The 17,466-nt window shown below is 34.8% G+C and overlaps 1 protein-coding gene across 1 annotated transcript in view; it reads left to right on the top strand.

Moving 5' to 3' along the window:
- The window catches only part of LOC127636062 (ciliary neurotrophic factor receptor subunit alpha-like), an 85,011-nt gene that overhangs the window by 53,335 nt on the left and 14,210 nt on the right, over window positions 1-17,466 (top strand). Inside the window, exons 2-9 of the mRNA XM_052116437.1 lie at window positions 3,389-3,485; window positions 7,259-7,325; window positions 8,102-8,268; window positions 10,985-11,099; window positions 12,117-12,283; window positions 12,412-12,581; window positions 15,025-15,172; window positions 16,876-16,968. Of these exons, the coding sequence (XP_051972397.1) occupies window positions 3,389-3,485; window positions 7,259-7,325; window positions 8,102-8,268; window positions 10,985-11,099; window positions 12,117-12,283; window positions 12,412-12,581; window positions 15,025-15,172; window positions 16,876-16,968 (1,024 nt within the window). The remainder of the gene's footprint in view (window positions 1-3,388; window positions 3,486-7,258; window positions 7,326-8,101; window positions 8,269-10,984; window positions 11,100-12,116; window positions 12,284-12,411; window positions 12,582-15,024; window positions 15,173-16,875; window positions 16,969-17,466) is intronic.

Genomic DNA, 17,466 nt, shown 5'->3' with positions numbered 1-17,466 from the left:
CTGTTTAAACATAAAAAAAGGTGAATTTATGAAAACGATGACGTCATGCGCACGCATATTACGTGTTCAGTCTATAGGCATGAACTTCGAAAACCTCCAGGGCGAACAGACCAAATTGAGATCACCAGTTGGAGTCATTAAAAATGTGGTGTGCTTTATAGTTCATGGTCACTTGTAGTAATTAAGCAACCTCATCATCCATCCAGACAAAATTGCTCGATGCTTTCGCCATTTAATTGTTTGTATTCACCGCTCTGTGAAAGAATGCTTAAGTGACATCGCCAACTACTGGCCTGGCATGCGTAATAGCATTTATAGACGTTTTCGCGGATCCGTGTGAACGGGGATCGTTTTGACAATGTTGTCATCTGAACGCGAAACTTTTCAAAAAAGCAAAGGAAAAACTTGTCCGTTTTTTAGTACATCGTTGTCGTGTAAACGCACCCTAAGATTGCAGCCTTCAGCAGTTTAATAAAAACACACATTAATTTCATTTTAATTTGATTAATTGTCCACTTCAGTATTAAAGGAGTAACAGAGCATGTGTTCAAAATAAGCCTGTGAGCATTTTAAAGCAGTTGTGTGTCTGTCATATTGCGCACTGGTACCGGACAGAGTCAGTGCTCGGTACTACTGGTACTGCAGAAACACTGGTATTGTTACATCTTTTTTATTTTTGTATTTTTGACAACAATACTCCCTACCCTAAACCTTAAACCAAACCGGTTTAAATTTTTTCATTTAAAAAAAAATTATGTTCAAAACTATTTAATTTGTGGTACTTTTATTACATGTTGACTCGTCTGCTCTTCAGGGCTCGTACCCCATTCCTTTGCATTTCAAAGTGCAATGCTCTATCAGTTGAGCTCCTGAAACTACTGCGTTGATTGTCTACAAACAATCTTGTAAATGTTGTTGGTTATGTAATGCAAATGTTAAAATGAATGGCCTTACAAGTCATATGCTAATATAAAATGAACTTTATGAACTGATTATCTGCTGTTGTACATGTGATTTGTGTGAAAGGGAACAAGTCATTATTGTTAAGCACTTTTAGTGTTAATTTCACCAGGAATGAATGCCGCAATGCGTACAACAAGCTGCGTAATTAATTTTTTTGCTGGAATGTGGAAGAATCAGAATCATAGTGCGCTTTATTGCCAAGTGTTCTCACGTACACAATGATTCTTTTTTTTTGGGGTCAAAGGAAAAATATGTGCACACAGAACGTTACAGTGAGACACAGAATATAAAACAAGGTAAGAGTATAAATAGACATACAAATAATAGGACATATAACATAGAATGGTGTATGTACATGTGCAAGTGGTAATGTATGTGCAAGGTACTTCCTTTGTCCATCTCTATACAGTACTTACCTTAGCCTGTAGGCTTAGCTGATTTTAGTTTCTGCTTGTAGGTCAGGAGAAGATGAACCAGACAGTGATCATAGTCCCAAAGCTGCTCAAGGGACAGAGTGATATGCATCCTTTACAGTGGTTTAGCAGTGGTCCAGTATATTTCTGCCTCTGGTGGGGCTTGTGATGTTTATATTTTGATAGTTCACAGGTGAGGTTAGCTTTATTAAAATCTCCTAGAATAATGATAAATGAGTCTGGGTGTGTTGCTCCCTGTCTGTGATGTGATCATCCAGCTGTTGCAACACTGCATCCATGCATGCTTGTGGCAGGATGTAAACACTCACCAGAATAAATGAGGAAAACACAGTGTGTAGAAAGGCTTACAATTGATGAAGAGCGCGTCTAAATTTGGATGGTGCATCTCACCGTTGTTACATCTGTTCACCAGCTTTTGTTGATGTAAAAGCATGTTCCTCCGCCTCTCACTTTCCTAATGATTCCGCAACGGAATCGGCTCTGAACAGCTGGAAGACCGGCAGATGCAACGCGGTGTCCGGGATGGCTTCATTCAGCCAGGTTTCTGTGAAACACAGAGCAGCGGAGTTAGAAATGTCCTTATTTGTTTGAGTGAGCAGAAACAGTTTGTCCGTGCTGCTGGTGAGGGACTGGATATTTGTCAGATGAATACTCTGCAGCGGAGTCTTAAAGCTCGCTTCCCTCACTTGCGACTCTTGGAGCACTTGTAGAATACTGCTGCGCCTCCAACTAAGATGTCTAATAAAACGTCAGATTAATCAAACACCGGCAAAAAAACATCCAGTATGCTCTGCCGAATATTCAGCAGTTCATCCCTGGTGAAACTGATTGGGAAAGATTGACAAAAAACATGACAAACAACCCTAACAATTTAAACCTATGCTATTGCTTTAAGACCCAGACACCCAACACAGGAACAGTAAGTAATTGGTTTATCGTACAGAAATACATTAAAGATCTCCTTAAAATCAAAGATCAAAATGTATTTATATTACAATGAACTTGCTAGGCCCAACGAAATATGCAAAATGATTGACATGACATGGGCCTATGTGTCTTGGCAGCAAATAATCCATCAAACAAAACATATTGTGGTTGGCACAAACCATGTTTATTTTCATTGCAAGTGAACTTTTATTTTATATTTAATGCCGTCACCCAGTCTGCCTAGTTTCTACTGCATGCAAAACCGTGTACTATCACATTATGCACTGTATTTGATAAAGGATGCAATTCTCAGCTTGTAAAACAGTACGTACTTTTAGGTATGCAAGCAAGAATAGATTTTGGATATACTTCATCTGGGGATGTGGGTATTGATTGACCTGTGACTTGAATATATGTCGTAAGAACAACAGCCAAGAAAAATCATCTGCTCTGGTTTTGTTAAACAAGCACCCATTAAGCATAAGGAACAATTGTCTTGGTATACATGACTCTTACAGTTGAAAAGAGCCATCCAACTTGCAGTTCACCTCCTTTCCTTTAAATAGATTGTTTTGAACGTAACATCGCCTCAGCTCCCGAGGGATTATGGGAATGTTAAGCAAACAGTCAATCCGCACACGGAAATAGGAGGTCATCAGGGTATTTCTCGCTTACTGCTTTATGATAACTGTGGTTTCGAACATACTACTCCATTAGCATACTGTTTTAAGCATACTATATAGTAGGGAAGTATGGATATTCGGACACAGAGCATGACAGAAACATTTGTGCCATAGAGATTGATTGGATGCTCAGAACGATACGTGAAGTGTTCTCTCCTCACTTTTAAAAGTTGATAAGCCTATTTATTTATTTTTATTTCAACTATGCATGATTTTATAGTCAGTTCAGTAGCGTTTCATTATTTGCATCTGCAAATTTTTCATTGCTATCTGCGACCCTTTTAGAACAGATATGTGATGCATTTTTTGGTCATGACCCACAAGTTGAGAACCACTTATCTAAACTGTTTGTTTTTTTGTTTTTTTCATTGTACCTTACAGATGCCTGGTTTTGTTTCATGCCCTGCCAGTCAACTAGTCTTTGGAATCATCGTCCTCTACTCTGTCCACATCAAGTCGGAGATATGGACCAATGAAGGTAAACTGTCAAAAAGGAAATGTTAAGAAAGTTATATTCTTGTGAATGCAACCCAACATTTCTTGTTTGGAAAATTATCAATAGACATTTTCATTCTTACTTTTGGTTTTATATGGTTTGGTAACACTTTAAGGTTCCATTTGTTAACATCAGTTAACAACATTAGTTAACATGAACTAACAATTATCAAAACTTTTTTTAGTTAATTTGAATTTCAACATATACTAATAAATGTTTTAAATCAAAAATTTTATTAGTTAGCATTAATGTACTATGAACTGACATGAACTAAAAGTGAACAATTGTATTTTTATTAACTAACATTAACAAAGATTAAGTAATGCTGTAAAAAGTATCAATTTAATTGTTTGTTCATAATATCTAATCCTTTAATTAATGCTAATGAATGGAACTTTATTGTAGTGGTATGGTTTTATATCTTAATCTTTGCTTCTGAAAAAAATGAAGAAAAATTTTTTATACTGTATTTCACTGTTGGGGAAGCTAATTTAAAAACTGTAGCTTTCCAATGTACACGCTACTCATAACTTAAATTAGTTAAACTACAGTCAAGCTACTCTTAAAAAAAACAAAAAAAACATTTATCTACACTCCAAACTACTAACAAAGAGTAGCTAACTACTTTAAAAGCTAGTTAAATAAGAACATATTTTTAGATGAAAAAAACTAGATTATATTATTTAATTCTGTAAATTGCAGAGTTCAATAATATCACTTGATAGTAATATATTTAATTACAGTGACATTACCATATGAAAATGAACCATTGTTCAGTAGTCATACTTTACTGTGGTATTTGTAGTAAAACCACAGTTTTCGCAAAAGTAACCATGATTAATACAGTCAAAGTTACTACAATATTATTATAGTCAAACCATCATTAATTTTCATAAGAGTTAAACAAATAAGGAGACAACATTGAATTAAACATATATTTATATTTCATATGCACTAATAAAATTAGAAAACACTATTTTATATAGCCAAGTCGAAATGTAACCAAGTGAATAATTTATGTGAACCAGTTCATTTATATGAATTGTCTGAAAGATCCGACTCACTAAAATGAATCAGCGTTACCAATACTAAATATATGGGCACAACGGTTCATTTACATGACACTGCTCCATCACTGAGTTTAAAGTACAATGTGACAAATATCCACTTTTTTCTTGAGGGTCTTACTGGGGAAACGAATGTGGGTGTGACTTCCGCTGGAAGTCGGTCTATAGCATTTGCTAGCTCCGGCTGCAGTCATTTTAGACCCTGTTTACAGCTAGTATTAAGACACGTTTCGGATGATGTGATCACAAATGGTCAGCGCTAAATATATTTGTTTATAAAAATAGAATTTGGCCTTAGACTCTGCCATGATTTAATGTCATTTGAATTTGATAATTTTTATTCAAATGTTTTTATTATTATCCAATCCGCATTTATTTGAGCTGTACCACCCGAGGACACAAGATACACATTCGCATCAATGATAATGCTGTTGCCAGCATTTAGTTTTTGTTTTTCTCGGACAAGCATATGGAACTCTTCAAAAGTCTCTGTAGCATGTCTTTGTTTAGACAAAGCATGATTAAATTAACTGGTTACGTTTCCTGTCAAATTTCTGTCACACTGAAGGACTAGCCCAAAAAAACAAAAGATTTACTGTGCTGAAAATGCTGTTTTAATCCAAACCAGTAACAGCCATGGTCTTGTTTTGTAGAACAATAAACATCTCGGTTTAGAATTCAAGTTGAGCCCAGTCTCCATTGTCCTGCATATGGATTGCACAATTAATACAAGAAAGTACAGTGTGGTGTGTGTGTGTGTGTGTGTGTGTGTGTGTGTGTGTGTATGGCTGCAATTTTGTTGGTCAGAGAAGGAGAAATTTGAGAAATCTGGTGGGTTTTCAAATGATATACTTTTGCCAATATTTCCTGAAAGCAGACATTGAGCATGACCATTTCTGGAGTGCAGTTAGACCCTGGGCACTGGAGTAATGCCACTCCCAGTGTAAATGACTTTGTGTGTGTGCGTGTGTGTGTTTGTGCCACTCTTCGTTTAACACTTGGCAGAAAGTGCCTGTTATTCTATCCTGATATAAATACTGAAATCTGACAAGGCAGAAAAGCACAGTAACTTAAACACCTTGATTCTGCAACTCTGCCATAGATCCCTGGTGGGCCTATTATAATGATGAATGGTTATAATATGTATCTCTGTTTTTACAGTGACAAGCAGTTTTGGAGATGCTTCTTTGAAACTGTTGTATACCAAGCTACAAGATACTCATAATTTAAAGTAGTAAAGCTACAGTAAAGTTAACCTTTTTAAAGGTGGTTAGCGACACTATGTTGGCATCAAGTCTGGTCCATTTTGCAGTTCAATCTGGCCAAAAACCTTCCACTATGTCTGACTGAGAAGTTGTTTTTTTGTTTTGTTTTTGTTTGTTTTTACATATCACACAGGGGCAAGCTTCTCTGAAATAGTTAATGAAGTCAGCCAATAAGAATGGAGCTGGCGATTCCAGCTAGCTCTCGGAAATTAAATGTATATAACTAAATGGAAACATAGTGCTAAATAGCTGAATATAAATATTTATTTTGCAACAAAAATATGTAAAGGGGGACTTTTGGGATGACTCGAATAAATCAGAAAATCTTTTCATACTTGTTAGTATGTCAGAATCCTCAATGATTCAAACAAATTGGTTAATTGTTTTTTTTTAACCCATTCTTTGAACCAACATGTCAATACAAACAGATTTGCTGAAATCAAACTGATTTCCTAACATTGTAAACAAATTAGTAAAAAACAAATTTTTTAACCAGTTTGAATCAAAATGTCCAAACAAACTGATTCGCTAAAATCTGTAAGATTTCCCAGTGCTACAAACAAATCAGTGATTTTGTTTTAACCCTTTAATTGAGTTAATATATCTAAAAGAAATGATTCACTAAAGTCTAGCATTTTGGAAACATACAAACAAATCATTGTATTGTATTTAGTTTTTTTTGGACCAGTTCATTTAATGAATATGTCTGAACAAAGTGATTCACTAAAGTTTAATGGTACAAACAAATTAGTGAATCATTTATGAATGCGTTCATTTAATCAAAATGTTCAAGCAAACTGATTCGCTAAAGTCTAACAGATTTCCCAACGGTACAAACAAAACATTTAATTTTTTATTTTTTTTACCGGTTCTTTGAATCAGAATGTCCGAAAGAACTGATTCACTAAAATCAGATTTCCCAATGTTAGAGGACCTAGAGGATATTCTAGGTCATTTCTAGTAAAGCTGCATTAGTAGATAATGTGACAAGAGACGATTTAGCGTTTATTACACTACACGGCCACTTGTTTAAAAAGTCACTTGTCACTAGGAACGCTGCACTATTTAACCAAAAAATAAAAAAACAGCTTTTAAAAAAATGCTGCAATTTATTACATTATTAACATTTAATGAGTCAGTAACATGGCTGTGCTTAGTTACTTACTCCCCAACAATATTGAGATCATTTTAGCTTTTTCCACTATTTGATGTACTTTTTCGGTTAAATCACAAGAATTAAATAAAGTTCAAGTAAAATAGGGCTGTGTTTGCTTGCAGAAACTGCTGTACAGTTGTCAAAACAAAAAAGTGACACCTCTAATAGCAAAATTCCAACTCTATTGACTTGTTGATAACATAATCACTTGATAATTGCCTCATGAGAGCACTGAAATAGAATGGCTCACATGTCTCTTGCCTTCAGTTTCAGATGTCCAGTTTGGTAGACTGGGCTCCAGGGTCACCCTCACATGCGGAGGCTCTTACAGAGGGTACGTACTCCAGTCTATATTAGTCTATGCTAGAACACCATTAGACTCCAGGGCTAAGCTTTCCTGTAAAAGGTGATAATAGTGTGCTTAACTGGACTCAGTAGGGGCATAAGTCCAGACCTTACTGGGTTTGGACACATTGAGGCTATTTACTGTGGGTTTAGGGGTTTGATTCCCCAGCCTCAGATTTTGGCAAGCCTGCTTTTGTGTTAGGGCACTTGTTGAATCGTCCATATCTCTTGCCAATTAATATGCTATCCAAGAGAATGTGGCTGCCAAAAATAAGATTAGCATTGCACACAAATGAGTAAATCAATCCTTAAGTCCACTAAGTCAAGTTGCCATCGGTAGGGGTTATTTTGTTGCAGGTATTAAATACATGGCGTATGGACAAAAATCCCAAAGGTGTTCATTGAGGTTCATGTTTGGTCTTAGTGCAGGCCTTTCACACCAGACTCTGATAATCAATTCTTTATGGACCTCACTTTGTGCACAGGGGTATTGCCATGCTGGAATTGAAAAGGGCCCTCCCCAAAATGTTGCAACAATATTGGAAGCACATAGATTTCTAGAATGTCATTGTATGCTGTAGAACTAAGATTTGACTTCACTAGAATTTCTTGAATAGTCAAACCTGATTATTAGAAGGGGCTGTTCATATACTTTTGACGTTGTAGTTTATCCAGTGTTGCTTTGATTTTTAGCTGGCTTGTATTGAATGTAGATGAATGTTCTTGACTGAAATGTTGATTGTGAGTTTTGGATGGGGTCGGCAGGTCTCCGGTGGAATGGCGGTTCAATGGAAGCTCAGTGCTGCCGTGGCCAACACAGATCTCTGAGGATTTGCTTGCGCTCCTAAGCACCAGGCACTATATGGAGGGCAACTATAGCTGCCATGATGAAAGAGGGACTTTACTGCAGACCGTCAAACTACGCCTGGGCCGTAAGTAAATTGTTTTTGACTCAAAGCCAGACCAGTTTCAGCCTTTTTAATTAAGCTTTTCTAATTAAATATGTATGAGGAAAACCTGCTAGATGTATTACATAAAAATTTAAGATCATTCGTCTTGATTGAAGATGTCATCTTTAGAGTGTTATTGGCTAACACAAATAAGTATCACAGCAACATAATCATAACAGGTCTATGATTCACTTTTAACTGGTATTTTGACTCATAACTAATTTAATCTCAAGAGCAGTGATTCTCAACTGTTTTTGCTTTAGGGCCTAGATTTTGCATTGGACATCAAGTTTTGACCTTAAACAGTACCAATTGTATTTATTTTTCTGTAGTAATCAAAATGCCCCTTAAACTTAAATGAGCTGAGAGGATTTAGAAATATAAATATATAAAAGTTTTTCAAATGGTACTAAAATATACAATATATCAAAGGAAAACTCTAATTATCTTGTGAATGCACTTTATTCAGACAAAAAAACTGCAATACTGTAACACTTACAAAAACTGAAATTGAGAAAGTGAACATAAGAAATAAGTGCTTGTGAGTTAACCAGAGAGCCTTAAAATAATGTGTAAAAGTGAAGAAATATTTTACTATTACATAATATAATATTACATAACATAATATAATATCTATACAGGTTAGCTGGGTTACAAAAGAAGCAAAAGAAAACAAAACATTGAAAGTCCAATGGATCAAAAGTAAATCGGACAAATAAGAGAGAGATATTTTAGTTATTTAGACATTTTGATAATTAAAATATTATTTTAATAATGTAATTATTTTATTTGACTGTCATTCATACGTTTTTGAAGCATGAAAAGGAAATCATATACCCTTATTTTATCATGTGACCCAAGCTAAATTTGTATAAAGGACATTGTTGTGTGCATGAAGTACACATGGTGAGTTTGTATGGTAATTAATCATCATATTCGTGAAACACCTAAAACAGACATCATAGTCCTAAAACAGTAATCAAAGTCATAATCACAATTATTTGTTTGACAATTAATTTTCATCCAAATTTCACAATCTTGACCCCTAATTTTCATTATTAGTGTTATAATGCAGACGAGGGCAGACAAGGAGTGGGATCTAAATGCGGGTTCTTTATTTTAAATCAAAATTAATACAAAAAAAAAGCAGGAACAAAAGAAATATCCACGGGGGGAAAACTGAAACTAAAACACATTGGAGAAACACGGAACGGGGAAAACACAGCAGGATGAACACAGCTGGAAGGGTAGAAACATTAAACACGAGAGAGACATTCGTAAACATTCAACGATCGACAAGGGAATGGAAAACAAACAAGGTTTAAATACACAAGGTAATGGAACTAAACGACAAACAGGTGAAAACAATGAGTGAATGCAGGCAGTGATGAGGGCAGGGAACTATGGGAAATGTAGTGCATGACAGTGACATGTGAAACGCGGGGCAGATAACAGGGAATCGTAACAATTAGGTTCCTACCTTGTGAATTGTTTTGTTGCAAATGTTCCTTTACTGAGAGTTGATTAAGAATGCACAAGTTTTAGTTATTCCTGTTAGAAAAACATTTAAGTGTCACTCAAATTGCACTAATTTTACTGTAAAATAATTTTATGTTGGACTGCTAAACTCGAGGTCGCACAATGTTTTGATATTCCCCCTGAAAGTGACTTGAATTTGACATTTGTTTAATTTATTTTGTTGTTAGATTGCACTTTCCTTTTACTCGAATTGAACAAGTTCTTACTTAAAATAACTCCAAAATAAAATTTAAGTAATCTACATTTAGCAATCCAACAACAAAATAAATGAAACAAATGTCAAATTCAAGTCACTTTCAGGGGGAATATCAAAACATTGTGCAACCTCGAGGTTAGCAGTCCAACATAAAATCTCTCCAAAATAAAATGAACGTTGGACTGTAAAATGGAGATTACCAGTTAAAACAGGGCTATTTTTGGTGCAGAATAATGCCCTGCATTGCACACTTTGTTTCTTATACATTTCTTTGTGTTTAAGAGAAGTGAATATTGAAATATTAATGACAAGTTTTTTTACATTTATTTTGGGTAATTAATTGTTATATTAAGCAAGAATAATAATAATAACAAATGTTTAGAAAAATCGTCAAATTAGTCGTTAGATTAATGGACTAATCATAAAAATAATTGTTAGGTGCAGCCCTAGTCGACATGAAATTTTAGCAATAATTTGCGTTTCCATCAGCTTTATTTTTTTTAGCAAAGAAATCCTTGGATGAAAATGTATATTATGTTGAAATGTTCTCAATTTGCCTAGCTGCTTAAAAATGACTCATAATTGCTTAAGGCCTCTTAAATGGTGGTTCTACCAAGACAGATTGTTGGAAAGAAGAAAACTTGCTATTTAAAAGGAAGTACTTGATCACTGTGCCCTGGGAGCAGCAAGAGAGTGTAAGTGTACAGTTGTATGCCCTTTCTGTTTAACTCCAGGCACTTCCTCTAACAGGAAGTCAACACATCACAGTTCCTCAGTTTCCTGATAGGAAGGGTGAGATTACTGATTCAAGTGTGTGTAGAAGTTTAGTCTATCACATAACCTCATGCCCTTTATCGAAGTTTATAAGCTAAACAGTTCCACTGTCTGTTTAGGTTGTGTGAGTAGATGTAGTATATTGTGTCTGAGGTTATCTAATGTCATATCATTGTTGTTGTTCTTCAGACCTGCCTCATTTTGTCAATGTTTCTTGCCGTGTGCCAAGTCATAATGCAATCTACTGCTCCTGGTTGCAAACTAAGGCAACACACCTGCCAACATTGTTTATCTCCTCTTACAGGTACAGTCCCATTGATTTGTTTTAATGTAATAGTCATATTTTAGTCAAATATAATAATTAAAAAATATATATATATACTTTATTAAATTTTTTATATTCAATAATTTGTTATTTTATACTTTCTTACCGGTTAATTTCTTTATAGGCGTACAACATTTTATGCTAGTCTAGAGATGAGGGGTTCAGAAGTGAAATTAGATTTAAAATAAAATGTATACACCAAAATAAAGTTTGGGATTTTTTTTATTATAATTATTATTTTAAACAAACTTTTGAAAAAGAAATATATACATTACAAGAATAAAGTTGTGTTGAGAGTCTGTAATGTGTTGAGAATAAAGTCATAATAGGGTTTTTATGAGAATAAAGACAAGTAGTGACATTGAGATTGAAGGAATATTCCAGGTTCAATACAAGTTAAGCTCAATCGACAGCATTTGCAGCATAATGTTGATTACCATAAAAATTTATTTCGACTAGGAGTCCCTCCTTTTCTTTTAAAAAAGCAAAAGTCTGGGTTAAAATGAGGCACTTACAATGGAAGTGAATGGGGGCCAGTTTTTGAATGTTAAAATACTCACTTTTTCAAAAGTATAGCCACAAGACATAAACATTATGTGTGTTAACATGATTTTAGTGTGATCTAACCTTTTCTGTATAAAGTTATATCCAATTTTACAACTTTGTTGCCATGATGATGTAATGTCACCAAACCCTAATTTAAACAACTTTACACCTCAAATAATATATGAGTTTTAAGAGGATAATTTATTTTTAAGTGCTTTTATTAAAATATTTTTTTAAATTATAAGCTTCACTTTTCTGCCTTTAAACCCTCCAAACATTGTCCCCATTCACTTCCATTGGAAGTGTCTCACTGTAACTTTAATTTTTGCTTCTTTTTATTTTTGTTAAAGAAAATGAGGGACGAGTCATTGCCTGAAATTACTATACGTGTCATCATGTTTACATATCATTGCAATCTTTAATGTTTTCCTCTGCTGTTGTGTTGTTCAGTGTTAAAGGCAAAGGAGCTGAACCCTGTGAGCAGGAGAATATTGGGGTGAATGAATGCACGATTACCAACCCTCCGATCTGGAGCTCAAAGCTCCTGGTGAACATCACAGAGATGAACCCACTGGGATCGAACTCCACTATTATACAAGTAGATTTTCATAAACTCTGTACGTTAACCTGCTTAGAGCATTCATTTGTTTTTGAGAAGTTTTCTTAGCACTTGGTTTCAGAATGATTTTTTCTTTTGTTTTTCTTTATATAATGAACTTGCGTATCGCTGATGATGTTATTTTAGTGAAGCCAGATCCTCCTGATGACATTACGGTTCTGCATATGGAGTATCAGCCCACACAGTTACTGGTCCAGTGGAGAAATCCTGCATCTTGGCCTGATGAATTTAACGGAGCCTTTCCTTTATTATTCTCGTTGCGATACCGACCAATTGGCTCCAGCTACTGGTCAATGGTAAGAATGTTCTACAAACAATGGACATCAATGACTGATTATGAGCACAACAGTCTGGTTCTTAAAGTAAAAATCCCATTCATTTTCTTCATAGGTGTATTGATTTTAAGGATAACTTATAAACCTTTAAAAACAGACCTACCATGAGCTCTGAGTTTGTTCATCTATGGTATATGCTACCGTTGAAGCCATCAGTCTGCGTTATTTCAACTTCATTGTTTAAAAATCATGTTAAATAGTGAAATTCCTGGTGAAGAACCACACACGTGAAATACAGCAGAGAAAGATCCACCAATCATTACATTGTGGCCAACAAAGGACACTAAAAGAGCTCTGCTGTGACCACCCTCTCCCATGACGTACTGCGAATGACGCAGTCTAGTCAGTCTCCATGTCTTCGTGCTAGGTGCAGCGCACTTATCCAATTTTTATTAATATTGAGCTCAGTTTTTTGCGCAAGTGGTGTGGGTGGGAGTGTTTGTGCTGTCTGAGGGCGTATGCACGCATACTGTGGGTTGTATTGTATGTGAATGAAGTGGAGCAAAGCACAATTTGCTATTTTCCAGAGAAATGGGTAATTGCGCTTAGACGTTTGAAAAGAACTTCTAATCTCTCCTCAACATCTAAAATCACTTCCTGCATTTGCAGTTTGGGGATTCCACCAGCAGATGATATTAAAGATAAGATCAATCACTTTTAAAAACTTGATTTGTGTGTCAATAGATCGATAATAATAATTAATAATAACAATAAAAACAAAACTAATTTATTTCATAATATCAATATTCAATTGATTGATTAACATGGCAGAGAAAATATCTTGGATACATACATGAGGTGGAGCTCATTGGGGACCTTCAGGCCTTGTCAGTCAATGACTCTTGTTTAGAGTTTGGTCTGGGCTTGTCTTTTTCTGAAGTGTAGTTTTCAGCTTAGCTTTACAAATGTTTCTGAGTAGTTGGTAGCTTAGCTAGCTAATTGTTTTAGTTGATTGCCCAACACTTATTATTAAATATACAGGCCATTTACACTACCAAATTCTTATAAATATTCTGTTTTCTTTTATATCGCCATTGCTTGACAGGGAATGGAATATATAATAGGAACCGGAGAAAAACATCCAAATGAAATTGCACTTAGCCCAGGACATTTGCGCTTTGCTCACGCACTTTCGCCAACCCACTTGTGCCAAGAATTAGCGCTTGCTTGCAAGAAAATATCAGAACTTCATGGCCATGCCCACTGACGTTGCCCATCTTATCGTATAGCACTGCACATAAAGATATAGTTAATAATATTTAAGTTAAAATTCTCTCATTATTTACTCACCCTCATTCCATTGCAAGTGTATGACTTTCTGTCTTCAGCAGAACACAAAAGAAGATTTATGGAAGACCATTTCAAATCTGTAGGTCAGTTATATGCAAGTGAATGGCTGCCAGATTTTTTAAGCTCCAAAAAGCACATATAGCCATCAAAAAGTAATCCAACTAATAAAAAGTTTTAAATATTGATCTATTTTTTATACACGCCTAGCGTTTTTCTTGAAGACATTAATTAATCCACTGTAGTCATATGGATTACTTTTGAAAGGAATGTACTCTTAAAATAAAATGGGAGGACATTTGACTTTTTTGGTTGTGAGTCCTAAAAATGTATGGGTGTCAGTTTGGCTATAGAATGAGGCGTTTACTCTTGTAAATGGCAAACCTGTGTGTGAACGTAACCGTATTAAGCACTCAAATACAGAACTGACAACCATATTCTGCTGCTGTGTGAACATGGCCATTTAAACTATCAGGTGATATTACTGAATTAATAATGACATCAGAAATCATCTGTTATATGTCTATATGTAGTAGGCTACATCCAACGTTGTTCTTTTGAAAAAAAATAAATAAAAGTAATCGTTTCCCCTGATATGATATGTTCAGTATTCTAAAATCATTTACTTTTAGCCTCCAAATTAATTGTTTCCTGCACATAATAAAGTCACCATAAGAAACTCTTCCTTCTTCCTCTTATCGTATCATATATCGTAAGATATAAAGACTCATATAGCCTCTTTTTATGAGTCTTCAATAAACAGTTTTGTGCACACATTGCTCTCCTATCTCAGAGCTCTAGTTGTTCGAATTTCTTTTCGCCAGGCTGCTTGGCCTTTCATCAAACAACCAGATTTTGTGTGTTTGTGTGTGTGCGTCTCAGACTTTGGACCCTACTGTATGTGAAAGCTTGAGAACGGGACGCTGTTGTTTAAATGTGATGGCTATGAATAAATAATTTAAATGTTTCACTCTTTATTGTACATTAAATCCCCTGAAGTAGGGATCAGTTCCAGTATGGGTGGAGGATTTGCCAGTATCAATAATTGCAGCAGTCTGAAGCGCATTTGACAGTGATGTCCTTTGTTAAGTGGATGTATGTATTGTTGTTTCTTCAGCTGGAGACCGAGGACAACACCAGTCTGAGGATCATGGACGCTCTGATGGGTCATCTACATCAGATCCAGATCAGAGCTAAGGACGCCCTGATCAATCACAGCCAATGGAGTGAATGGAGTCATGTGGTAGAGGCCCGACCTTGGATCAGTGAGTGACCCAACACACACAAACAGCTCCTCACTGAGATCTGAGATTAAAAAAAAAAAGAAGAAGAGGGATTTAAAAGTTTTACAAATTTAATTCAAAACACATTTCCCAAATTCTTAGATATGTAATGTTTTTATTCATGTTGGTTTCATAAATTTTTTTTAAAAAAAAATCTACTATAAAACAGTTTTAAAGACATTTTTTTGGTTTTAAAATTGTCAAGTAGTTTTCAATGATTGTACACAATTTAGAATTATTTTAAATTGTTGTGATTTTATTTTATTTTTTTAAACCATGTATTTTTAAGTCATGAACATCGACTCAATTTGACCTGTACTTATCCATTTGTCATAGGTTTACTCAGTTTTTTTTGTTGTGGTTTTTTTACTAGTTTGTTTATTTATTTACAATTATGTCAAAGTACTTATGCCATATATACATTTTTTTTTTAAGAATTGCAGCATTTTAATAAGTTTCAATGAATAATTTCATTTTCTGGACATTTACACCACAAAGACATTTTTGAAGCCCCCTAAAAATATCAAAATAAAATGTAATTTAGAAATTGAACATGTTTTTCATAGATAAGTTGTATTCAAGTCATCTTTGTATGAATTGTATTTTTAATGTATTTTTGAATAATGTAATAGGTCGCACACATAAATCAAAAATAAAAACATTGAAGGAACAGTTCATCCAAAAATGAAAATTCTGTCATCATTTACTGACCCTCATGCTGTTTCAAACCTCAATGACATTCTCTCTTCAGCAGAACACAAAAGGAGGGAATTTAAAGACCATTTTCCATGCAATTACAATGAACAGGGAGAGACAAAAGCTTTCAAACTTCACAAACGAAGCAAAGCACAATAAAAGTGTCATATAAGTTGTCCATAACACTTGTGCACTATATTTAAAGTCTTCTGAAGCCATACGATAAAATTTCTGTGAGCAATTAACTAAAATGTATCTCTCATTTACGGATATTCTTCCTCTCCAATGAGCTGTTAACTGCTCCAACCGAATCAATGAGTTTGAATCAACTATGGCAAAAATCTGATATTTCTACTCTCATGAACTCGCATGAACACGTCAAAGAGAGCTAGGGCATATGTAAAGATTTTCAGTGAATAATGGCTTAAATTTGAGTCTATGTATTACACAAAAATATCATATGTCTTCAGAACACTTGGAATATATGCTGCTTTTGCCTCCTTTTTGAAACTTGAAAGTTTGGACAGCAGAATTTTCTCCTTTTAAGTCTCATGGTAGAAAGAAAATCAAGCAGGTTTGGAATGCCATGAGGGTTGGTAAATTGCAGAATATTTGTTTTTAGGTGAACTGTACCTTTAAGTACAGTATGTATAACAGGGCTGAGAGCTTGCAGTGCGTTGTGCGAATGCATTACTCAAAATCAGAATCAATTTCTGTTTACTGATACAATGGCCTCAAAAATATTTGACACATAGTAAGTCACACTTAAATTTACTGCAAATTGAATTTATAAATTTTTAAGTCAAAACAACATAATTTGATAAAACAGAGGTAGAGAATTTTCAAGAAACACCATTTTGTTGCCCTTTGGGTTGTCAGTGTTTTAAAATGTGTATTCTGTTGCTGTTATGTTGACTTGATTTGAGAGTGGAGCTGGTCAAGAATAATTAATATGTTTAATTATATATTTTTTTTTTTTGCCATTTTAGACCCTTGGGAAGAGCCAACAGAGGAACCAGTGGATTTTAGCTATTCATTTTTCAACTTGTCATTTCCTGTTCGGGCAACAGACATGTCTCTAGGTATTCTTTCAAAATTTCATACTCCATAAATTGAAGTAATTCAAAGAAAAGTCTAAAAGTAAACATGCAAGGGGTTTCTTTTCTTTTCTGTTTGACAATGTATCTTTCCCATAACAACTGAGAGTCTTGGCAGGGAACATCACATTCACAGATTGAACATGTTGTATTAGATGCATTTGAGATGTTATCCAGATTCTTGTTTTTTATTTTTTTCGCCCTCTTTAAACATTGTCAGATGGTTTGAATTGTGTGTGGTGGGTTGGAGCTTTGCTCATTGTATTGCTTTGACCAATCGGAGAATAACAGCCCTGCCTAATGCTGTCACGTGGTAGACACCAACATGAATTATTCTGCTGATAATTAGCTAACTGTTTCCAGTCCCTTTTATTTAGAACTGTTTATACTTCTCTAGCATGTGTCCTCACTGTACAGAGTGCAACAGTCATAATTATCAGCTCAAGACCTGGATGATGGAATTTAAAGTCATGAAGTACTTTA

The sequence above is a fragment of the Xyrauchen texanus genome, chromosome 43 (assembly GCF_025860055.1).
Source record: "Xyrauchen texanus isolate HMW12.3.18 chromosome 43, RBS_HiC_50CHRs, whole genome shotgun sequence".
Lineage (NCBI taxonomy): Eukaryota > Metazoa > Chordata > Actinopteri > Cypriniformes > Catostomidae > Xyrauchen > Xyrauchen texanus.
This window is presented reverse-complemented; position numbering and strand designations above follow the sequence as displayed.